The 21469-nt window shown below is 51.0% G+C and overlaps 2 protein-coding genes across 3 annotated transcripts; one reads left to right on the top strand and one right to left on the bottom strand.

Annotated features, from left to right (window-relative positions):
- On the top strand, positions 1974-6926 carry MVB12A (multivesicular body subunit 12A). The gene is given in 10 exon segments (XM_021083558.1): positions 1974-2327; positions 2459-2557; positions 2690-2786; positions 3980-4105; positions 5206-5325; positions 5412-5455; positions 5458-5517; positions 5890-5951; positions 6281-6337; positions 6558-6926. Coding segments are annotated over 9 exon segments (657 nt in total). The 5' UTR covers positions 1974-2327; positions 2459-2529; the 3' UTR covers positions 6621-6926.
- On the bottom strand, positions 13920-21469 carry TMEM221 (transmembrane protein 221). 2 transcript variants are annotated; one of them, XM_003123492.5, is made up of 5 exons: positions 21324-21469; positions 20901-21237; positions 18553-18638; positions 15271-15501; positions 14027-14606 (listed from the first exon to the last, which is right to left on the bottom strand). In XM_003123492.5, exons 2-5 carry the CDS (start codon positions 21218-21220, stop codon positions 14545-14547), a joined length of 699 nt encoding a protein of 232 aa, XP_003123540.2. In that variant the 5' UTR covers positions 21221-21237; positions 21324-21469; the 3' UTR covers positions 14027-14544. The 2 variants fall into 2 exon arrangements, with proteins under 2 accessions (XP_003354183.1, XP_003123540.2); XM_003354135.4 differs by having other exon boundaries at positions 13920-15501.

Genomic DNA, 21469 nt, shown 5'->3' with positions numbered 1-21469 from the left:
AGAACCTATGTCCCTGCACTGCAGATATGTGACTGAGCCCCACTGTGCTCCAGTCATTCTGTCATATTAAAGGATAGCAAATGGTTTGGTACTGACTGGTCACGCTGCCCATGTATTTCTTGAGTAACTCTAAATGGGACCCAATGGATATGTGGCAAAAATCTCAGGCCATGGCTTCCACTTTGATGGTCGGGCTGATGCACCCTGGGTGTGGGGAGAGTTGCCAACACCCTCTCCTCAAGGCTGGATGGGCATGTTCTGTTTTCCACTGCTATGATCATTCGGCCACTGTCTTGTCCCCTCTATTGGCCTGGAGGACATTATAGGACACATAGAAGCTCTTATTCAATTAACCCAGCAAGACTTAAATGAGAGCTGACAAAGTCTGCCCTTACTGAATACTGAAACGTCTGTAACGTGAAAAGATGTCCTCCAAAATAGGATGGCCTTGGACATGACTAATTATCCAAGTGGAATGGAAAGTTGTATGTTCATATCTGATCAGACTGGGGATGTAGCATCTTTTTTTTTTTGGCTGCTCCCATGGCATGTGGAACTTTTCGGGCCAGGGATTGAACCTGTGCCACAGCAGTGACAAAACTGGATCCTTAACCCACTGAACCACCAGGGAGCTCTCATGTAGCATCTTTTTTCTTTTTCTTTTCTTTTTTGGCCACCCCACAGCATATGGCATTCCTGGGGCCAGGGATCACATCCAAGCCACAGTTGTAACTTAAGTCGCAACTGGGGGAATGCTGGATCCTCAACCCGCTGGGCACAGGGCTCCAGAGATGCCCCTGATCTCTTTGCACCACAGCAGGAACTCCCCTATAATATCTTTATTAAAGCACATTCGGACACAAAGGAATGCCCTGATTGATTCCTAGCCTCAGGGACTCAATAAATCAGTGCTTCAGATCACAGGGCACTTGGTGCAAAAGTATTCTTATCTTCTTCTTCTTCTTTTTTTTTTTTTTTTTTGTCTTTTTGCCATTTCTTGGGCTGCTCCCACGGCATATGGAGGTTCCCAGGCTGGGGGTCGAATCGAAGCTGTAGCTGCTGGCCTATGCCAGAGCCACAGCAACATGGGATCCGAGCCGCATCTGCGACCTACACCACAGCTCACCGCAATGGTAGATCCTTAAAAAAAAAAAAATCCCCAGAAATAAAAACAGAATATTGGTAACAAAATAAAGTCTAACCCTAAAAGAAAAAAAAAAAAAAAAATGGAGTTCTCGTTGTGGCTCAGTGGTTAACGAATCCGACTAGGAACCATGAGGTTGTGGGTTTGATCCCTGGCCTCACTCAGTGGTTCCCCTTGTGGCTCAGCAGATACTCTGACTAGTATCCATGAGGACGCAGGTTCCATCCTTGGCCTCGCTCAGTGGGTTAAGGATACCGCCATTGCCGTGAGCTGTGGTATAGGCGACAGACCCGGCTTGGATATGTCGTGGCTGTAGCTGTGGTGTAGGCCAGCGGCTACAGCTCAGGTTTGACCCCTAGCCTGGGAACCTCCATATGCCTTGGGTGCGGCCCTAAAAGCACCACACACACAAAAAACCCCCACCATTCCTTGCTAACAGGTGGTACAAAAAACAGGCAGTGGGCTAACCTATGACATTGCAGAAAACTGGAAACTACACAGGAGTAAACCTTCTGTTCCCTAATTTTCCATATTTTACTTCTGAGGGGTGTAAAAGTTTGTCTCCATACTGAGCACTTTCTTGTCTCATTTTAAAAAATGTGTATGTGAACAAGTTCTCAAGTTACACCAAGATTTCAAGGCTCAAGTTGGTCGGTATTTTTATTTAAACTAACCGTTGCATAACTCATGAAAGTCTTCTTTGGGGTGACTTCTGGAATTGTGAGTTTTTCACAGCTCACTCTCAAATTCTGGGGAATACTGACGTCAACTTTGGAAGAGAGGTTGACACTGCAAAGGATTCTGGGGAACGTAGTTCCGGTTTGCTGCTAGCGAGACATTTCCGGCGGAAGTTGATGGGCGTGAGGGGGAAAAAAAAGGAGACAATTTTCCGCAAACGTCGCTCACTGGCACACCTGGGGGACGCACGCAGTTGGCCGACAGCTTTCCCGGAACGCGCAAACGACGCCTCCTGGACTCCCGACCTCGCAAGGCTATCTGGGAGTTGTAGTTCAGTTTCGTGGCCAAACTCCGCCGTCCGGCCGCGGCTGGGAGGTCCAAGGCGGTCCATCGCCTTTGGATCTTGGTTCGGAGGATGGATCCGGGGCCCGGGACCGACGCGGCCCCGTTGGCTGGCCTGGCCTGGTCGTCGGCCTCGGCGCCTCCGCCAAGGGGATTCAGTGCGGTAAGCGACGTCGGGGAACCGGGGAAGTGTAGGGAGAGGCGGTGGCACTAGGGGCGAGGGGTTGAATGGGGGCAGAGGTGGCTGCGGCCAGGTAAGAGCCTGGCTGGCGCTGACCCGCGTCCGTGCCATAGATCTCCTGCACCGTGGAGGGAGCTCCCGCCAGCTTCGGCAAGACCTTCGCGCAGAAATCCGGCTACTTCCTATGTCTCAATCCTTTGGGCAGCCTAGAGGTAAGGGGCGCCCACCTTCGGAATCCCTGGGGTCCTTCCACTCCCCCTGTCCATTCGCGGGGTGCTGCCCGAGGCGTGCCGGTCACTCTTGCTGTGTTCCCCACCGCGTCCCCCCACCCCATCCCATCCCAGAATCCACAGGAGAACGTGGTGGTCGATATCCAGATCCTGGTGGACAAGAGCCCTCTCCCGCCGGGATTCTCCCCTGTCTGCGACCCCGTAGACTCCAGTGAGTCCTGTCGAAGGCGGGGGTGGGGTGGGGCGGGGTTGGAGGTGAAGGGCACATTCGAGTCTCTGCGGGAAAGAGCGGGGAGGGAATGGAGAGACCATAGGCGCGTGAGTTTTGAGCCTTGGCCACCCCCTCGACAGCACTTGGTAATGACAGTGTTGGCTGAGGACTTAGAGTTCTGATCCTGTACGGGGAAAATGTGCCCCGCCCTGCGTAAAAATGTTCGATTGGAAGCCTCTGTTCTAGAGTAAGTGTTCGGTCATTGCGACCTGTTTTATTTAATGTTACTAATACACCTTCTTCTTAGGTTGTAGCCAGGCTGAATCTTGCGCAGTTCTGTTTTACATTTCCAGGTTCTTACACACAGGCTCCAGTTGCCCTGGTGCTTTCCTGACAATGCTGACCACTCTGTTTTCTAACCATCAGGCTCTCCCTGCCTCCTGTGCCTTTTCCATGTATTGTCTTTTATATTTGACTCTCAGCATATATATCTGTTGGTGCAGGACTTGGCAGACTTTGTCTGTAAAAGGGCAGAAAGTAGATATATTAAATTAGATGGTGTCTGTTGCATATATATCCCTTTAAAAATGTAAAAGCCGTGGAGTTCCCGTCATGGTGCAGTGGTTAACGAATCCGTCTAGGAGCCATGAGGTTGCGGGTTCAATCCCTGGCCTTGCTCAGTGGGTTAAGGATCCGGCATTGCCGTGAGCTGTGGTGTAAGTTGCAGACGCGGCTCAGATCCTGCATTGCTGTGGCTCTGGCGTAGGCTGGCGGCTATAGCTCCGATTGGACCCCTAGCCTGGGAACCTCCATATGCCGCAGGTGTAGCCCTAAAAAGAAAAAAAAAAAAAAGAAGTAAAAGCCATGCGTAGCTGGTGAGCCATACAGAAACAGACTTTGGGCCAGATTTGGCTCTTAGGCTAGTTTGCTGACCTCTGGATTAGAGGGCTGGGGGAAAGTGAGTTCTGTCTTATCCCACAGCTACCCTACAAGTGCCTCTCTATGTCACTAAAGACGACCCTGTCCCAATGGGTCCTCAAAGCTGCATGGAGTTCCCTCCTATGGCTTTGCCATTCATGGTTTAACCAGATGGCTGTCTTAAATAGCAGCACCCTGGCCAGTGTCATCCTGGAGCCCTATGGACCCCTTCCCTGCTTCTTCCCTCTTGTCACTCCTCTGCCCCCCATTCCCAGAGGCTCTGTATCCAAGAAGAAACGCATGTGTGTTAAGCTGGTACCCTTGGGGGTCGCAGACACGGCTGTATTTGACGTCCGGCTGAGTGGGAAAACCAAGACAGTGCCTGGATACCTTCGAGTCGGGTAGGGCTGCCCCTCAGCACTCCCTCCTTGACCTCCCAACTCCCACATCTACCCCTCTGGCCCTCAAGGACTCCCATGGGTTCTCCCGTTCCTTCTGCCAACTCTCTGTGGCTCAGTTTCCACACGTTAAGATCGGGACAGTTGTACCAATCTTATGGGGTGGCCACGAGGAGTAAAAATGAGTTGGTGTGTCTAAAGCGCCTAGAACAGTGATTGAACCCAGCAACACTAGTTAGCATGTTGCTGAGGGTGTGAACTGAGATGTGAGGTCACCCAGAGGCCTGCCCTCCTCTGGCAGCTTTTTTTTTTTTTTTTTTTTAATTTTTATTAAAGTGTAGTTGACTTATAGTGTTGTGTCAACTTCACAGTACAGCAAAGTGACCCATCCTACGTATATATACATTCTTTTTCTCATATTATTTTCCATCATGTTCTATCACAAGCGATTGGAGAGGAGTTCCTGTTGTGGCTCAGTGGGTTAAGAACCTGACTCATATCCATGAGGATGCAGGTTTGATCCCTGGCCTTGCTTAGTGTGTTAAGGATCCAGTCTTGTCGTGAGCTGTGGTGTAGGTCGCAGATGTGGCTTGGATCCCATGTTGCTGTGGTGCAAGCCAGCAACTACAGCTCCAATTCGATCCCTAACCTGGGAACTTCCATATACTGCAGGTCCTAAAAAGAAGAAAACAAAAAGCAAACAACAACAAAAAATCCTCCAAAATACAAGTGATTGGATATAGTTCCCCATGCTATACAGTAGGACCTCATTGCTTATCTGTTCTAAATGTAACGGTGTGTGTCTACTACCCTTCTGGTCCATCCCACACTTATCCCCCTCCCCATTCTATTTTTTCAAGTTTTGTTGAAATATAGTTGATTTACAATGTTGTGATAATTTCTGCTGTACCACAAAATGATTCAGTTATACATATACGTATATCCATTCTTTTTTCAGAGTCTCTTCCCATATAGGTTATCATAGAATATCGAGTAGCGTTCCTTGTGCTATATATACAGCCTGTCCCCATTGACCCTGGTAGCTATTCTCAGCCTGGCTGCACACTGGGCTAGAGCCCTGCCTCCCTTTCCTCCTCCTCTAGGGACATGGGTGGCTTTGCCATCTGGTGCAAGAAAGCCAAAGCCCCGCGGCCAGTGCCCAAGCCCCGAGCTCTCAGCCGAGACATGAGGGACCTCTCCCTGGACCAGCCCAGCCAGCCCAGGTGAGTCCTCAGGTTCAGAGATGGGAGCAGCCAAGTGGGTGGGGGGGCAGCTTCAGGCCTGAGCTGGGCTATCCCCTCTCCACCAGCAAGGGCGGCTTTCCAGAGCGGACACTCTCAAGGCTGGGCTCTCGGCATCTACCCTACGGAGGAACGACTCCATCTACGAGGCTTCCAACCTTTATGGCATCTCAGGTGAGTGCACAGTGGGAAAACTGAAGCTCTGGGGGTGGGGTGAGGTTGGGGCGAGACCACCCAAGGTGGTATAGCTAGCACAGGGCAGGGGCTGGGTTGGACCAGGCCTGGGCTTCCCAGATTCTGCCAAGACTGGGAAGAGGAGTTCCCTGCTAGCTCAGCAGGTTAAGGATCAGGCGTTGTTGCTGCTGTGGCTCTGGTTACTGCTGTGGCTCAGGTTTGCTCTCTAGCCTGGGAACTTCTGAAAGCCATGGGGTGGCCAAAAAAAAAAAAAAGAAAGACAGGAAGAGCTGAGACCTGGGAAGGGGTGGGCAGTAGGCAGGCATGGAGTCTCAGAAGCCTCAGCTCCATCCCCCCATCTGCTTTCCTCAGCCATGGATGGGGTTCCCTTCACTCTGCACCCCCGATTTGAGGGCAAGAGCTGTGGCCCCCTGGTGAGTTGGGTTCCTGGCAAGTCTGGGTCTGCCCCTCCTTGTTGCTTCTAGGCACCAGGATGCAGGGAGCATCATCTGTATCCAGCACCTCAGCTGGGAGGGGAGTTCTGGGTTGGAGGAGGCTGGAGGCCAAAGGGTGGGGGCTGGAGGGTCCCCTTCTGGAATGGAGGAGTCCAGAGGGGCATCTGGATACTGGTAGCTAGAGGTTGTGGCAGAAAGGGGGAGGGGATGTCTGGGAAATACTGAGGGGGGGATCCTCCATGAAGGTGAGGGAACGGGGGTTCCAGGTTGGGAGGGAGGGTCAAGACTGACCTGCCCATGCCTGCCAGGCCTTCTCTGCCTTTGCTGATCTGACCATCAAGTCACTGGCGGACATTGAGGAGGAGGTGTGTGTCAGCCACCCTGGTCTCCACTGGCCCCCCCCTTCTTTCCTACCCATAACCCACCTCTAGTGCCTCCACACCCCACCCCGACCCCACCCCCACCCCCCCACCCCCACCCCGACCCCGACCCCCGGCCCCCGGCCCCCAGGTCCCCGACCCCCGACCATTCTTCTGGCACACCAGTGGCTCATCCCTCACTCTGTGCTCTACCCCCAACCCCCAGTACAACTATGGCTTCGTGGTGGAGAAGACAGCGGCTGCCCGCCTTCCGCCTAGCGTCTCTTAGCCCCTCATCAGTCCCAGGAAAGAGTCCCGGGCCAATATCCCACCCGCACCCCGGGACTGGCAGATGCCGGCCTCATTCTATCTTGGGAACCTTGGGCGGCGCAAGGCATTCTGGATCCTCGGCTACCCCGCGGTGCGGCAGCCTTGGAGGAGGGGGCGGGACGCGGCTGCTAGGTGATGGGCCCTGATGGGCATGGGTGGGGGCTGGACGAAACCAGTGCCTTCAAGTCATTTGTGTCAAAACACTCTGGTGCCTGGAGGTCACGCGGGCGTCCTCCTGGTAATAAACACCACCCTGTCCAAGCTGTCTCTAGTCTCCATCGTGACTGCGGGTTGTCTGCGGCTCGTAGGCTTCAGCACGCACGCAGCATGATCCCCGGGCGGATGCACACCGAACCAGCCAGCTGGTGAAATCCTGGGGGAGGGGGCAGCACTCGGCTGCTGCTCCTGTTCTACCGAGCAGCGGGAGATAGGCTCAGCGAGGGCCTGAGCCGACCTTCTGGATCACAGAGAGGACCCGGTCTGCCTCTCCGTCCTTGCACATAACAGTAATAATAGTAACAGCAGTTGTTTATACCCACCGAGCACAACCGCAATACTCCATGCACATTATCTCATTTAGTCCTCCCCCAGCCTCGTGGGAAGCCCTGGCTGTGTGTCCATTAAACAGATGGGGAGACTGAGGGAGGAAGTGGCTACATTCCCAGCTAGGATTTGAACCCAGAGCCTGCTCTCTTAACTGTCAAGCTGTTCTGTTCTGTTCCGTTCCGTGCATCCCTTTTCCTCTGCTGTGGACACAAGCGGTGGATTCTCGTTGAATCACGGTATCACCTCCTATGAAGTCGCAGGTAAACGTATTTAAAGAATACTGGCGCTGGATCCAGAACTTGCTTAAGAGTTCCCTGGTGGCTCAGTGGGTTAAGGATCCAGCATTCTCGCTGCTGTGGCTCTGGTTACTTTTTTGGTGCAGATTCAATCTCTGGCCTGAGAACTTCCAAAAACAAAACAAAAAACCCCATGGAATTCCCGTCATGGCTCAGTAGTAATGAACCCGACTGGTATCCACGAGGACGAAGGTTCGATCCCTGGCCTCACTCAGTGGGGCAAGGATCCGGCATTGCCATGAGCTGTGGTATGGGTTGCAGACACGACTTGGATCCTGTGTTGCTGTGGCTGTGGTATAGGCTGGCGGCTCTAACTCCAATTTGACCCCTTGCCTGGGAACCTCCATATGCTGCAGGTGTGGCCCTAAAAAATCAAAACAAAAACAAACCAAAAAACACCTTGTTTAATCCATGCTCCCTATTCGTTAACAGTGAACTCACAGCCACCACCTAGTACTCATGGCCGAACAAAACTCCTCTAAAATATTTTCTCTGGGAGGCACATCCCAGCCTTCTTGCTCGTGGGGACACTAGATGGCTCTTCAGCACTACCCCTAGGGGCCTTTTCAAACAGCAAAATCAACAAAGAAAAAGAAAAAGCACAAAAATGAAAAACGTGCCACTGGCTAGACCTCCAAAAGGACTCCTGTTTGCAGTCTGAGAGCTGGAACAAGGAAGAAGTGTGACGAGGTGGAGGAAGTGTCACCTTGTCTTACCTCAGCTGGAAACACACACCTCTGGTGACTCAAATTTTTCCCAGCTCTGTGCGTGTCCACCAGTGACTGCAAAAGCACTGTGTTGATTTTGGGGGTCTCCAGTAGGAGAAATGGCAAACATAGACTCTGAAAACAGTGAGGGTCCACTGTATTTGTTAAATGACCCACGCCAGGTCACACCATCTCTCCATGTGTGTGCTTCCTTTTCTGCTCTCTCTTCTCCGGATCCCTATATCATTAGAGTGGCTCAGGTTCTGCTTCAGTCAGGAACATTCCCCAGGTCTCTGCAGAATAGGCAGGCTAAGGCTTATTTCTCATCCATGCTAGGTGCCCATGGCAGGGTGCCAGCAGGCTGCTGGTCTTAGTCAAATGGAAATGATTCCAAAGGGATGGGCAGCATCTCTCCAAGACAGTAGGGATGGACTCAGAAAGGTGGTCAAATGCTCTGGCCTGGCAGTGGCTTGTCAAAATTCTGCTCACAGCTCATTGGCTAGAAAGGGTCACACGCGGTCCTGATGGGATGTGCCATTTGCCCAGGCACTTGTGTCTCACAACACTGCCTGGGGACCTGAGGGAGAGGGGGAGACATTGCCCTGCATAGGGATCTGAGGGAAGAGAGTCCCCAGCCCTGGGGTCTGAGAGAGGAGGCAAAGCCTTGCTCTGCCCCCTGAGTGGGGAGGTATAGTCCCGCCTGGGAGTCTAAGGGTGGAGACAGTGAACTATCCTGGAGGATGGGTGAGGGGAGACTGCAGAATAGACCTCCTCACACACATACTCCAGCTGCCTGGGAAAAACTGGGCCTCTGGGGCTAGGATATCTCCCTGAATCTCCCCACTCTGGGTCCAGCCAGCACCTGCTGGGTCCCACCCAGGTTGCTCTGGCGCCGGCCATGGAATCTGATCCAGCTGGGAAGCAAAGGCTGTTTGTTCTCCCTGGTTGTGATCTCGGCCACCCCGAAACCAGCCCTAGATCACGTTCCCAGTCATCACGTGACCAGCTCCCCCCACCCCATGACTCATGCTAGCCTTGGGTCTGACTGTACCAACCATCACTGCTGGGTCACTGACTCTGCAAAACCCCAATCCCCTGAGCCCCACAGAGGGCAGCCCCTGAGGACTGAGGACAGCCTCACAAAAGGGCCAGAAATCTCCATGGAGCCTGTTCCTCCAGCCCCCAACTCCTGACTCAGGCCACATCAATTCTTTTTTTTTTCTTTTTAAGACCGCACTTGCAGCATATGTAAGTTCCCAGGCTAGGGGCTGAATTGGAACTGCAGCCTACGCCTCAACCACGGCAATGCTGGATCTAAGCCACATCTGTGAACTATGTCACAGCTTATGGCAACACTGGATCCTTAACCCCCTGAGTGAGGCTAAGGATCGAACCTGTGTCCTCACAGACACTGTGTTGGGTTCTTAACCGATTGAGCCACAATGGAAACCCCTAGCCACATCAATCTCAACAGCTCCAGCTGAGTTTCCATCATCTCGGGCTACAGGGAAGGGAGAAGAAAAGGAAACTTATGTTTCTGCCTTTTGCTCTGGAGCGCTGAGAACCAGGCATCGAGAGGGGGCAGAGCAGGGAGTCTGGTTACTGAGAGGAATATTTCCAAAGAGATACGGTCTCAGCTCCAGTGCTCACTAGCTGGTGATCCTGTGGTGACCCCGAGCAGTGGCTTAACCTCTCTGTACCTGTTTGTCCATTTTTTTGGGGGGGTCTTTTGTCTTTTTAGGGCTGCATCTGCAGCATATGGAGGTTCCCAGGTTAGGGGTCCAATCAGAGCTACAGCTGCTGGCGTACATAACAGCCACAGCAATGGGAGATCTGAGCCGTGTCTGCAACCTACACGACAGCTCATGGCTATGCCGGATCCTCAACCCACTGAGCGAGGCCAGGGATCGAACCCATGTCCTCATGGATACTAGTTGGGTTTGTTAACTCTTGAGCCACGACGGGAACTCCTCAGTTTGTCCATCTTTACAATGGAATCCCAACAGTCCTCAACTCATAGGGTAGTTCTGAGGGAGAACTCTTGTGGGGCTGCGTCTCTCGGGTGCCCTTGCGTCTGTTGCAAAAACGCTTCCCACCTCTGAAAATCCTCAGCTGGAAGGTTTCTGCAGCCCAAAGTCTGAGCAGAGTGGATGGAGGATACAGGTCTTAGTGACCTCTGCTAGTGGCCCATGGCACACTTCTTGTATTCAAATGTTGCAGGGTTCAGCTGTGGCCCCAGCAGCCGCCTCTTCACCACCAGATTAGAGCACTGATCTGTGCCAGCCTTGAGCATCCCCTCAGGCCCCCTTCCAGACAAAGCCTCAAAGCTACTGACCTCTACACTGTCAGTCATTCTGCCTGTTCTTGAACTTGAAAAAAAATGCCCCAATAAGTCCTCTTCTCTTCTGAGCCTGACTAATTATATTCACTATTATGTCTGTGGCATTCATCCGGGGGTGTTGCCTGTGTCAATCATTCCCTCTTGTTCATTGCTGAGTAGCATTCTATCGCATGGTTGTGGCACAGTCTGTTCACCTATTGATGAACTTTTGGATTATCCCTAGTTCTTGGCCATTGAGTGAAACCACTCTGAGCACTCTTGTGTATGTTTTTTGATGAAAATACACTCATTCCTAATGGGTAAATACTCCAAGTGGAATTCTAGGTGGTGAGGAAGCCTATCTTCTGCTTAAGCAGATACGGCCAAATAGATGCCCAAGGCTGTTGTACCAATTTGAATTCCCACCCTTGCAGCAAATGAGAGTTCCAGTGGCTCCGTATCTTCACTTGGCATTGTCAATTTGTTAATTTTAACCATTTGTCTCACCAGTTTGAATTTCTTAGCTATCCTCTACACGCTTGCTAGCTTAGAAATCCCAAGTGAAAACAGCCAACTCATACTGTACAGAAAACACTCTTTTTTCCTCTTCCTTATCCACCTGCCCTTCTTGTTTGTCTTTGGGCAGAGCCTGCAGATAATTCATGAGACATTAAAGCTTCTTTGGTTCGGTGTACTAGTGTTCAGGACTGAACCCCTGAATACTAATATAACCCTCAAGGGGAGGGTGGATCTAGTGTAGACTTATTTCTAACCAATGGAATACAGTAAGAGTGATGGGATGTCACTTTTGTGATCAGTTTTAAAATACAGTGACTTCCAGGAGTACCCGTTGTGGCTCAGCAGTTAATGAATCCTACTAGCATCCATGAGGACAAAGGTTTGATCCCTGGCCTCACCCAGTGGGTTAAGGATCTGGCATTGCCTTGAACTGTGATGTAGGTAGAAGATGCAGCTCAGATCCCGCATTGCTGTGGCCCTGGCATAGGCTAGTGGCTACAGCCCTGACTAGACCCCTAGCCTGGGAACATCCATATGCTGAGGGTACAGCTGTAAAAGACAAAAAGACCAAAAAAAAAAATACAGTGTCTTCTGTCTTGCTGTGGACTCTCTATTGCTGGCTTTGGTGTTGCACGCTGCCCTATAAAGAGGCCCACAGAGTTCCCTGGTTGCTCAGCAGGCTAAGGATCTGGTGTTGTCACTCCTGTGGTGTGTTCAATCCATGGACCAGCAGCTATAGCTCGGATTTGACCTCTTGTCTGGGAACCTCCATATGCTGTGGTGCAGCCCTAAAAAGACAAAAAAAAAAAAAAATTAACAGGGAATCTGTATCTGTTTTCATGTCCAGCTGATGCACAGGGAGGCGTGAGAAGGTCAGTCCCTCTGGGAACAGCTCTCAGCTAATGCCTGATGGGGATAAGAGGATAAATAGTTTAGCTCCCTTGCCCCTGGGGTGGGACCAAATGTCAGATGAGCTATATGAAGTCTCCCTGAGGTCTCCAGTGGGATGGAGCCTCAGTTGCCCACAGCGCTGTCTGCTCATTGGCTCCCCCTGCAGGGCATCGGTGCTTCCTGGGGTCACCTCCCCTATAAATAAACCACATCTTGGCAATCATCTCAGCTTTTGGTTCTGATGAACGCAAATCAAGGCAACATCTTTTTTTTTTTTTTTCTTTCTATGGTTGCACCTGTGACATAGGAAGTTTCCAGGCTAGGGTGGAATTGGGGCTGCAGCTGCACATATGCCACAGCCACAGTAACATGGAACCTGAGCCACATCTGTGACCTATGCTACATCTTGGGGCAACACCAGATCCTTAACTCACTGAGGGAGGCCAGGGGTGGAACCTGCATCCTCACAGAGACAACATCGTGTCCTTAACCTGCTGAGCCACAATGGGAACTTATGATGTTTTTGAGTTTCATCTGTGTTGAAGCATGTGTCAGTACTCCATTTTTCTTTTTATTTCTTCATTTTTGGCCAGCCCGTGGCACATGGAAGGATCAGATCCAAGCCTCAGTCGCAACCTAAGCTTCAGCTGCAGCAACGCCCAATCCTCAACCCACTGTGTTGGGACAGGGAATCAAACCTGCATCCCAGTGCTCCCAAGACACTGCTGATCCCGTTTTGCCACAGCAGAGCACCTTCATTCCTTTTTACGGCTGAGTAATATTCCACTGTTGGGTGGACCACATTTTGCTTATTCATTCACCTCTTGATGGACATTTGGGTTGTTTTCACCTTTTGATGATTATGACTAGTGCTGCTGTGAACACACATGAACAAGGATTTGTTTGAACACTGCTTTTCAATGCTTTAGGACCATCTGAAATTTTGCACCCCCATCCTAGTTCTGGCCTTGGGGATGAGGCCTCACGGTCCATCTTCCAATTCCCCTGACCAGTTGTGGAGATGAGGCACTCCTTACCCGTAGCCAGCAGAGGTCTTTCCTCCTCAACTCTCTTGTCCACCCTCAGAGTCCCCAAGGCCACCCTCATTCCAAAGGGTTCTCAGAAACTAGAGTCTCCAGTGTTTTCTAGTCACCTGCTCTGTCCTGGAGTCTCATGTGTCAGGGTTATGGGATTCCTGCTTCTTGGGCTACAGTTTCCCCATCTGTGAGTTAGGTTGTCTTAAGGATTAACTAAGGCCAGGAAGTGCCTGATATGTGCCTGCAGTACCAGGTATGTGATAAAGAGATTTTTTTTTTTTTTGTCTTTTTAGGGCTGCACCCATGGCATATGGAAGTTACCAAGCGAGGGGTCAAATCAGAGCTGCAGCTGCTGGCTTATGCCACAGCCACAGCAATGCCATATCTGAGCTGCAGCTTGTAGCAATGCTGGATCCTTAACCCACTGAGTGAGGCCAGGGATTAAATCTGCATCCTCGTGGATACTAGGCTGGTTCTTAACCCTCTGGGCCACAGTGGGAACTCCCGTGCCATTCATTCTTATATTATCTTCTTTAGTGATATTTTCCTGCTCACCAAGAGCCTTGGGATGCCCCTGACAGGTGCCACATGGGAGGAGGAGATCTGTGTTGCCTCCCAGGGCTCAGGAAGGCCAGTGGGCTCCCAGGTCTGTACCTGAACATCAGAATCTTTACCCCAGGTCAGGCTTGGCAACCAGCCTCCCTGCTGGGCACTGTCACCACTGGAAGGGGTCCCAGAGTGGCTTCAAGCCACTATGTGGCTGAGCTTCCTCCACCCCTTAATCCCCGTGTGGCCCAGGAGGGGATGGTCAGGGAGACATCTGGGGACATTTGTCCATTTGAGGTGGGGCAGGGGCCAGGCCATCCCCCAGTGAAATTTACAGGCATGAAGATTTGTGGGGCATGGGTCCCAGGCTGGGGTCACTAAGGGTCACACTCTCTGTACCCCTACTGCTGCCCTCTGTCCCCCACCTCTGTCACTTCACCCCTCATCCTGGGCCTTGACTTGGCCAAGCAGCAGGTTTAGATGTGGCTCAGGCAACATGGAGATAATGACATGGAGTTTATTTTCAGGTTGTGCAGGATGGAGGGGGTGGTCAGGGCTTTTGGGAGACCCCTGGGGCTCTGAGTGATCTACCCCAAGCCCTGGCAGTTCCAAGAGTCCCAGAAACTGGCCATCAACCCACCTTTTCAAGCCATGAAGCACCCCGACTGACCGAAGCACAGGTTGACACACATTGAGGATCTGCTATGCACAGGTTCCCCCGCCCCCCGCCCCCAAATAGCTCATGCAGAGTCTCATGGGAGCTCTAGGAGGAGGGACCACTTCTGTTCCCGTTTTACAGACCAGGAAACTGAGACACAGGGTGGTGAAGCCCTCAGCCACAGGCCCACAGCCAGGAGTCTGGGTCCAGGCCTCAAGGTGTGTCCATGGCCTGGGGCTGCTCTGAGCTCAGCACACACAGGTTTCAAACACTCACAGCCTGGAAGGAGTCGCAGAGTTTGAGACTTGCACTATCAGCAGCATGGGGGTCACAGGACCTGGGTTCGAATCCTGCCTCTGATGCTCAGTACTGGCCATGGGACCCTTGGTGAGTCACTGCCCCTCTCTGGGCCTTGGTTTCCTCATCTGTAAAATGGATGGAGCTGTTTAGAGAACTGTTGCCTAAGCCCTCCCCTCTCCTCCTGCCTATAAGAGAATTTTATTCATTCTGGACAGCTACATTTCCTAGTCTCCTCTATAGTGAAATGTGGCTACATGACCCTTGTTCTGGCCAGTGAGTTATGAGCAGAAGCGTCCCAAGGCCTCTCAGGAAGACTTCCAAAAGCTTCTGAGCTAGTCCTGGCCTCTGTCTTTCTCTCTGAGTAAGGAAGTGAGGGCTGGATCCCTGGCAGCTATTTTGTGCCATGAAGCAACTTTGAGGACAAAAGTCAAAGATGCTGTGAACTGAGAGGGAAATCAAGTTGCACTGCTACTGTGGCTGCCTGGACCTTTCTCTACAGGTGTCCTTTTCCTACTGCCTGACACTGGGTCTCTATCTCTGATTTTTGGGTTCACACCAAGGTGGAGTCCTTCCCTGATCCTCCTGGCCTGTGGCCCAGGATGTTGCGCATCTCATGTGTGACCTCTTCCCAGTGCCCCTCACTGGCAGACAGTGTTCGATGTATGTGAGATGTGGGCAGGCGGCTCTCCCAGCCTCCCCCCATGGTTGCAGGTGCTGTGGCAGTGACTGTGGGTCTGAGGGAGTCCCCAGGTTCTGGGCAAGATGAGTAGGGGGTCCAGTGATGGATACCCTGCTGGGGCTGAGCCCCGGAGCTGGCCTTGGAGACTTCAGCAGGGCGGACAGGGTCATCTTCAAATTGTGGCAGGGACAGCTCATGGAGGCCACGGCGGGTGGCCCGGGCAGCCCGGAGCAGAGTGTGGGTCAGCACTGCTACCAGGATCAGAGCACCCAAGCCAAGAACAGAGGCAGCCGCTGCACCTGTCTCAATCTCGAAGAGCAGCAGGGCATAGATGGACAGTGCTGGAGGAGGAAAAGGCTCTTATTCAGTCAACAAATGTTTGCTCCCCAAGCCCTAGGAGAGCCCCATCAAATGGAGGGTATTTATAGAAAACTGTACATTATGATAGACACATAGATTTACTCAAAACTCTTCCACCCCTTTCACCTGATCATCATTGCATCTATTTTATTATAAAACAGTAAGTTGTATGTTCTATGTAATTTACCACAATTAAAACAATCCATGGAGTTCCCATCGTGGTGCAGCGGAAATGAATCCCACTAGGAACCATGAGGTTGCGGGTTCCATCCCTGGCCTTGCTCAGTGGGTTAAGGATCCGGCGTTGCCGTGAGCTGTGGTATAGGTCGCAGACACGGCTCAGATCTTATGTTGCTGCAGCTCTGGCGTAGGTTGGCAGCTGTAGCTCTGATTGGACCCCTAGCCTGGGAACCTCCATATGCCGCGGGTGTGGCCCTAAAAAAAAAAAGAGACTAAGAAACCCCAAAACCAAAAAAAAACAACCCCTCCCCCCCAGATCTCAGGCCTTCTGAATCTCTGTAAATTGACCTTGAGCGAAGCATAGTCCCTCTCTGGCCTCAGTTTGCTGATCTGAATGACAAGATGGTTGGTGACCTGACCTTGAGGACCTGTACCGGTTCTCTGTTGCCTTGTCCAATATTCAGTTGACACCATTCTTTTTGATGGAGATTGTCACATGCATTGTAGGACATTTAGCAGCTTCTACCCACCAAACACCTTTCCCTGCCCTGTCGTGACAACCAAAATGTCTCCAGATATTGTCAGGTGTCCCCTACTAAGAAGTGCTGGCCCAGTCCCTACCCCTACCATGGTCATTGGTATAGGAGGACTGACTCAGCTCTCTGGTATCAGCGATGTGCATGGTTCTAGGCTTGGCCAATCAGAGCACGGCTTCCTCTGGTTATAGTGATTGGTTCATGGCTCTCACATGACTCAAGCTGAGCCAATCAGGGTCAGCCCTGGGACTTTTGCTTGGGCTATGAGAACAAGGGAATTTTCTTATTTGGCAGTTAGGGAATTGGTAGGAGAGAAGCCCAGAGCTGATAGAGGACTTCTTGGCATTTTGTGAGATGTTTTTATGCTTTCTCTAGCTTTGCACTCTTGCTTTTGAAAATACCACACTGCGTCATGTCTGACATATTAAAGGGAGGCCAGGGACTTTTTTTTTTTTTTTGCTCTAAACATTTTTGAAAGGTCTTTATAATTATTGTTTTGGCTTTGGTTAACAACAAAGGAAAGACTGGCTGGATGTACTTGGGAATTCTTGCTGAGTGAGGTCACCTTGCCTCAAAAGAATCTAAATGGGAGCTGAACGAATTCTTAATTTAATGCTTAATGAGGCTGACATAAATACCTTTTTTTTTTCCCTTTGTGAGTTTTCCTATATTTTAAAATGAGGAATTTTATTCTCCAACATTTTTGCCAGCATATGAAAATCCTCCAACACTTTTGCTGGCATATGAAAAAGCCTGAGGTCAGAAGCATTGTGTTGAAAGCACTTAGAAATATAGGCATTTTTCTCAGGGCACAGCAGGTAAAGAGTTGAAGGGAGAGGCATTTTGGATAACCTCATTTGAGTGCCTGGATCCAGCCGTACTTGAGGCCAATAACCCTTGATCTTTTCAGATACACAGGTCACTCTATCCACTCTCCTTAAAAAAACAAAAACAAAAACAAAAAAACATATCTAGAGCATTTTATTAAGTCAAACAACAAGAGTCATTCAGAGTTCTCTGCACTGTACATACAAATTCCCACAGTGAATCCTAGGCTCATATCTCATAAATAAGTGTTTTAAGTTCTCTCTCTCTCTCCCTCTTTTTTTTTTTTTTTTTTTTTTTTTTTTTTTTTTTTTTTTTGCTTTTTAGGGCTGCACCTGTGGTATACGGAGGTTCCCAGGCTAGGGGTTGAATTGGAACTATAGCTGCTGGCCTACACCACAGCCACAGCCACAGCCACACCAGATCCCCAACCCACTGAGTGAGGCCAGGGATCAAATCTGCATCCTCATGGATACTAATTGAATTTGTTACTGCTGTGCCAGAATGGGAACTCCCAAATATATCTTCTATTTCTCTATTGTGGTACTAAGGAAAAAACAGTAGTAGCAAATCCCTTGTTTTTCAGTCAGCTGAATTTTTTCCTCCGGTAAGACAGATTGTTTATAGGGCTGCCAGAGATCCAAGTATGATTCAGTTATGAGTCTGAAGCACAGTTTTCAAGATTAAAACAAAATATAAGATGTCGGGAGTCCCTTTAAATAAACATGATGATTTGATTTCATTATCAGCAGGTGTAGGTGAGAGAATGTTGATCAAAGAAAAGTTATTATAAGTCAGGGGAGGAAAGACCGTGTGGTGTGCCCTTCTGGCACCCAGGTTATTAGTTTTTTTTTTGGCTTTTTAGGGCCGCACCCGCAGTATATGGAGGTTCCTAGGCTAGGAGTCCAACTGGAGCTGTAGCTGATGGCCTATACCACAGCCACAGCGACGGAGGAGCTGAGCTGCGTCAGCAACCTATACCATAGCTCACAGCAATGCAAGATCCTTAACCCGCTGAGCGAGGCCAGGGATGGAACCTGAAATCTCATGGTTCCTAGTTGCATTCATTTCCGCTGCACCACAACGGGAACTCCTGTTAGTTTTTACTCTACTTCATATCTTGGGATTTAAAATTGCATTTCTGGTTCAGGAAGCATTTTTTTTTTCATAAGCCGTCCTTGAGCTGGAGATTCTGATATTTGTGACCAAAACAGTTTTTGCTAAGGCCAATCTATGAAACACTATCTCCAGCAACCCCAAGGACTTGGAAACTTTTGTTCAAACCAAATGCAGAAAACTGATGAATCAGAAGTGTTTTGAAGACAACCACCATTTATGGAATCCCCACTGGGATCAGATGTCATCCATGGGCTAAAATGTCAGAGAATGAAACAGGCAAGCTGGCTCCAGAGCTGACCCCAATTATGGGGCTATTACCCCTAGCCACCTCAACCCAGAGCTCTGCACTCCAACTTGTAGCCCAGCACATACCTGCTAAGTAGACAGAGATCCCACAACAGAAGAGACCAAGGGCTACGTGTCTGAGGAGGCGGCAGTCATAGAGAAACCAGTCAGACCTGGGAGGGAGGAGAGGGCAGGAAGAACATGGGCTCAGGAGACAGAACTGGTGGAAGAAGGTTGGGAAGGAGAGGGAAGGAGAGTGGCCCAGCTTTGGGGAACTGAGGTCTATGTGAGGACCCAAGCATCCATCCCTCCATCCATCCCCCAACTCATTCATCCTTCCAGGTAAATGTCTGACATCATTTACTGTCCATCCATCTCCACTGATTATTCAACCATACAGTCATGCATCCATTTAACCATGCTTTATTAATCCACCCACCCACTCATCTGCTTTGTTTCTTTGTTGTCTTCTTTGATTGTTTCATCTGTGTCCCCATAAAGCCACCATCATCTGTTCATCCAATTGTCATTTGCCATCCATCCATTCATCTACTCATCCATCCATCCATTCTCTTTCTCCCAGTCACCATACCTTGAGCCAACCGACCATCCATCTGTCCATTCATCCATCCAGTCACCATCCATTCCCCTCCCCTCCCCCATAACCCGTATACATCAGTCCATTCAAACATGCAGCGCTCATGAAGCAGCTATTATGTATGGACCCTTGCTAGACACTTATTTTATAGACCATAAGCTTATTTAGGGATGAGGAAACTGACTTGTTATCAGTGATGATGAAACAGAGATCCCCAAGAGCTGACACGGACTACAGATTGAGTTTTGAGCCTGGCCCCATGGTAGATGCTTCTGCTTTGTGCCTGCCCTTCTCCAGTCTTGTGAGATCAGGAAATGGAGACGCTTCCATCATCACTCACCTCCCACCAGTACCATGGAAATGGCCTCCTCTCTGCCAATTCCCCTCTTGACCCCTTTTCTTTTATAAAATATTTATTTATTTATTTAGGTTGCACCCACGGCATGTGGAAGTTCCTGGGCCAGAGATGGAACCTGAGCCACAGCAGCAACAGTGACGATGCCAGATACTTAACCTGCTGCACCACAAGGGAACTCCCTCCTGACCCCCTCTCTGCAGAGTGTCCAGAGTGGGTTATTCCAAACTCAAGTCAGATCATGTCTCTCCTCGCTCACAGCTCTCTTAGGCAGAGTTGAACCTGTCTTCACAGCACAGAAAGCCCTGTATAATCTAATACCGCTCACTTCCCGGCCGTCATCTCCCTCATCTCCCTTCCAGCCACACTAATCACCTCTGTTGTCCTCCAACATCCCAAGCTCATTCCTGCCCCAGGGCCTTTGCATATGCTGTTCCCTCTGCCTGGATCACCGTCTCCCAAACTTTCTGCCTTCTTTCCTCCTTCAAGCCTCAGCTCAGGCCACCTTTGATGGTCCCACATCGCCCCCCATCCTGTCCTCCTCCACCACATTACCCCATTTTCATCCCTTTCCAGTCTTCATCACCATTTGACCTTATCCATCTGCTTTGTTTCTTTATTATCTGTGTCCCCATGAAGGTGGGTCCAGATCTGCTTGGTTCCTGCCTTCTCACCAGTACCCAGTGCTGGGCTCAGCCCCCTGCAGGTGCCCAACACATATTTATCAACTGACAGAATGCATGTATTTCACCACCCTTGAATTATCAGACGGAGGTGCGTAGTTTGGATCAGGATCCAATGATGGACGTTCCCATTTGCTTAGATCCATGGAGTCCTAGACCAGGATCCCAGCTCCCCTCCCCCAGCATCCTCGAAGGAAACACTTGGATGTGGGACAGCCACGTTCTTGGCTCAAGGACGAGTCCTCATTCTACACTCATTCTCCCCTCCCCCTCCAGTGCCCACGTCCCTGAGCTCAGGTGCCTGACAAGGAACCCTACCTGGGGCCAGAGCACAGACCCTGGCTCTACCAGATTTAAGTTCAAATCCAGCCCACCCTCTTTCAGTCCTGGCAGCCTAGGGAAAGCAGCCTCCCTTGACTGAGAGAAGTAGTTAAAAAGGGAGATAATAACAGCCCCAGCCACCCAGGGGGCTTCTCTGAGCTAATCCACATGAAGAGGGAGGTACCTAGAGCTTAAGGTTCCATAAAGGACAAATGCTATCAACACCGGGGCAACTCCAGGCCTTCTCTGAGCCTCAGTTTCCACATCTGTGAAAACGGGGTGGCAGCAGTAATTGCACCTGCTGTAAATTTTCAACAAATATAGGATGGAGGGAGAGATGGAAGAAAGGAGGAAGGGAAAAGATAGATGAAGTGAGTGAGAGAGAAAAGCTCTCCCCCAACCTGAGGCCCATAGAAGGGCAGCTGCTCGTCCAGGCTCGCCCAGCCACGAGCCGGGCAGAGGGGGCAGGTCCTCTTACCTGCCAGGGCCCGGTCCCCGCGCCATCTCAGCGCCCAGGTGGCCGCAGAGCGCGGCGAGCAGCAGGCAGGTGAGACCTAGAACCAGGGCGAGCGCGGCGAGCGCGGCGGCTAGCGGCAGCAGCGCTCCGGCTGCGTCCTCTGGCAGCCCCGGGCCGGTCCCCAGCTCTGGGCCCAGGCCGTCGATTCGCGGTCCCCGAAGCTCCGCGCGGCCCGCCTGCAGCTGGAACAGCAGCTGAGCGCCCAGCGCCGCCAGCACCGCCGCGGGGATGCCCAACAGGATCATTGCGGTCAGCACCCGGCCGCCGTACGACCTGGCCATGGAGGAGTCCTGCGGACCTGAGGGATAGTTGAGGAATCAAAAGAGATTTTAAAGGACAGGGGCGATGGGGAGTTAGGGGGCGTCCGAGGGCCCCCGGGAGTACCAAAGGGAGCAGAGCCGCAGAGGGGCGTCTGAAAGTTGGGAGGCCGCAGAGGGCTCGGGATGCAAGTCGCGGTGGGGACGAGGAAGCTCCGGGAAAACTTGGAACAAAGTGTTTTCTCCTCTCTCTGGAGACCCTGCGGGCACCTC

The sequence above is a fragment of the Sus scrofa genome, chromosome 2, assembly GCF_000003025.6.
Source record: "Sus scrofa isolate TJ Tabasco breed Duroc chromosome 2, Sscrofa11.1, whole genome shotgun sequence".
Classification (NCBI taxonomy): Eukaryota; Metazoa; Chordata; class Mammalia; order Artiodactyla; family Suidae; genus Sus; species Sus scrofa.
Note: the sequence above shows the minus strand (reverse complement) of the source record. Positions and strands in the feature narration are given on the sequence as shown.

Bases quoted from the DNA above. Each gene is read 5' to 3' on its own strand.
- TMEM221 (XM_003354135.4), bottom strand. From the start codon at position 21,220: ATGGCCAGGTCGTACGGCGGCCGGGTGCTGACCGCAATGATCCTGTTG. The intron at 18,639-20,900 runs GTAAGAGGACCT...CCTCCCTCCCAG, and splicing joins CGGGGACCGGGCCCTGGCAG to GTCTGACTGGTTTCTCTATG. The intron at 15,502-18,552 runs GTATGTGCTGGG...TTCCTCCTCCAG, and splicing joins GATCTCTGTCTACTTAGCAG to CACTGTCCATCTATGCCCTG.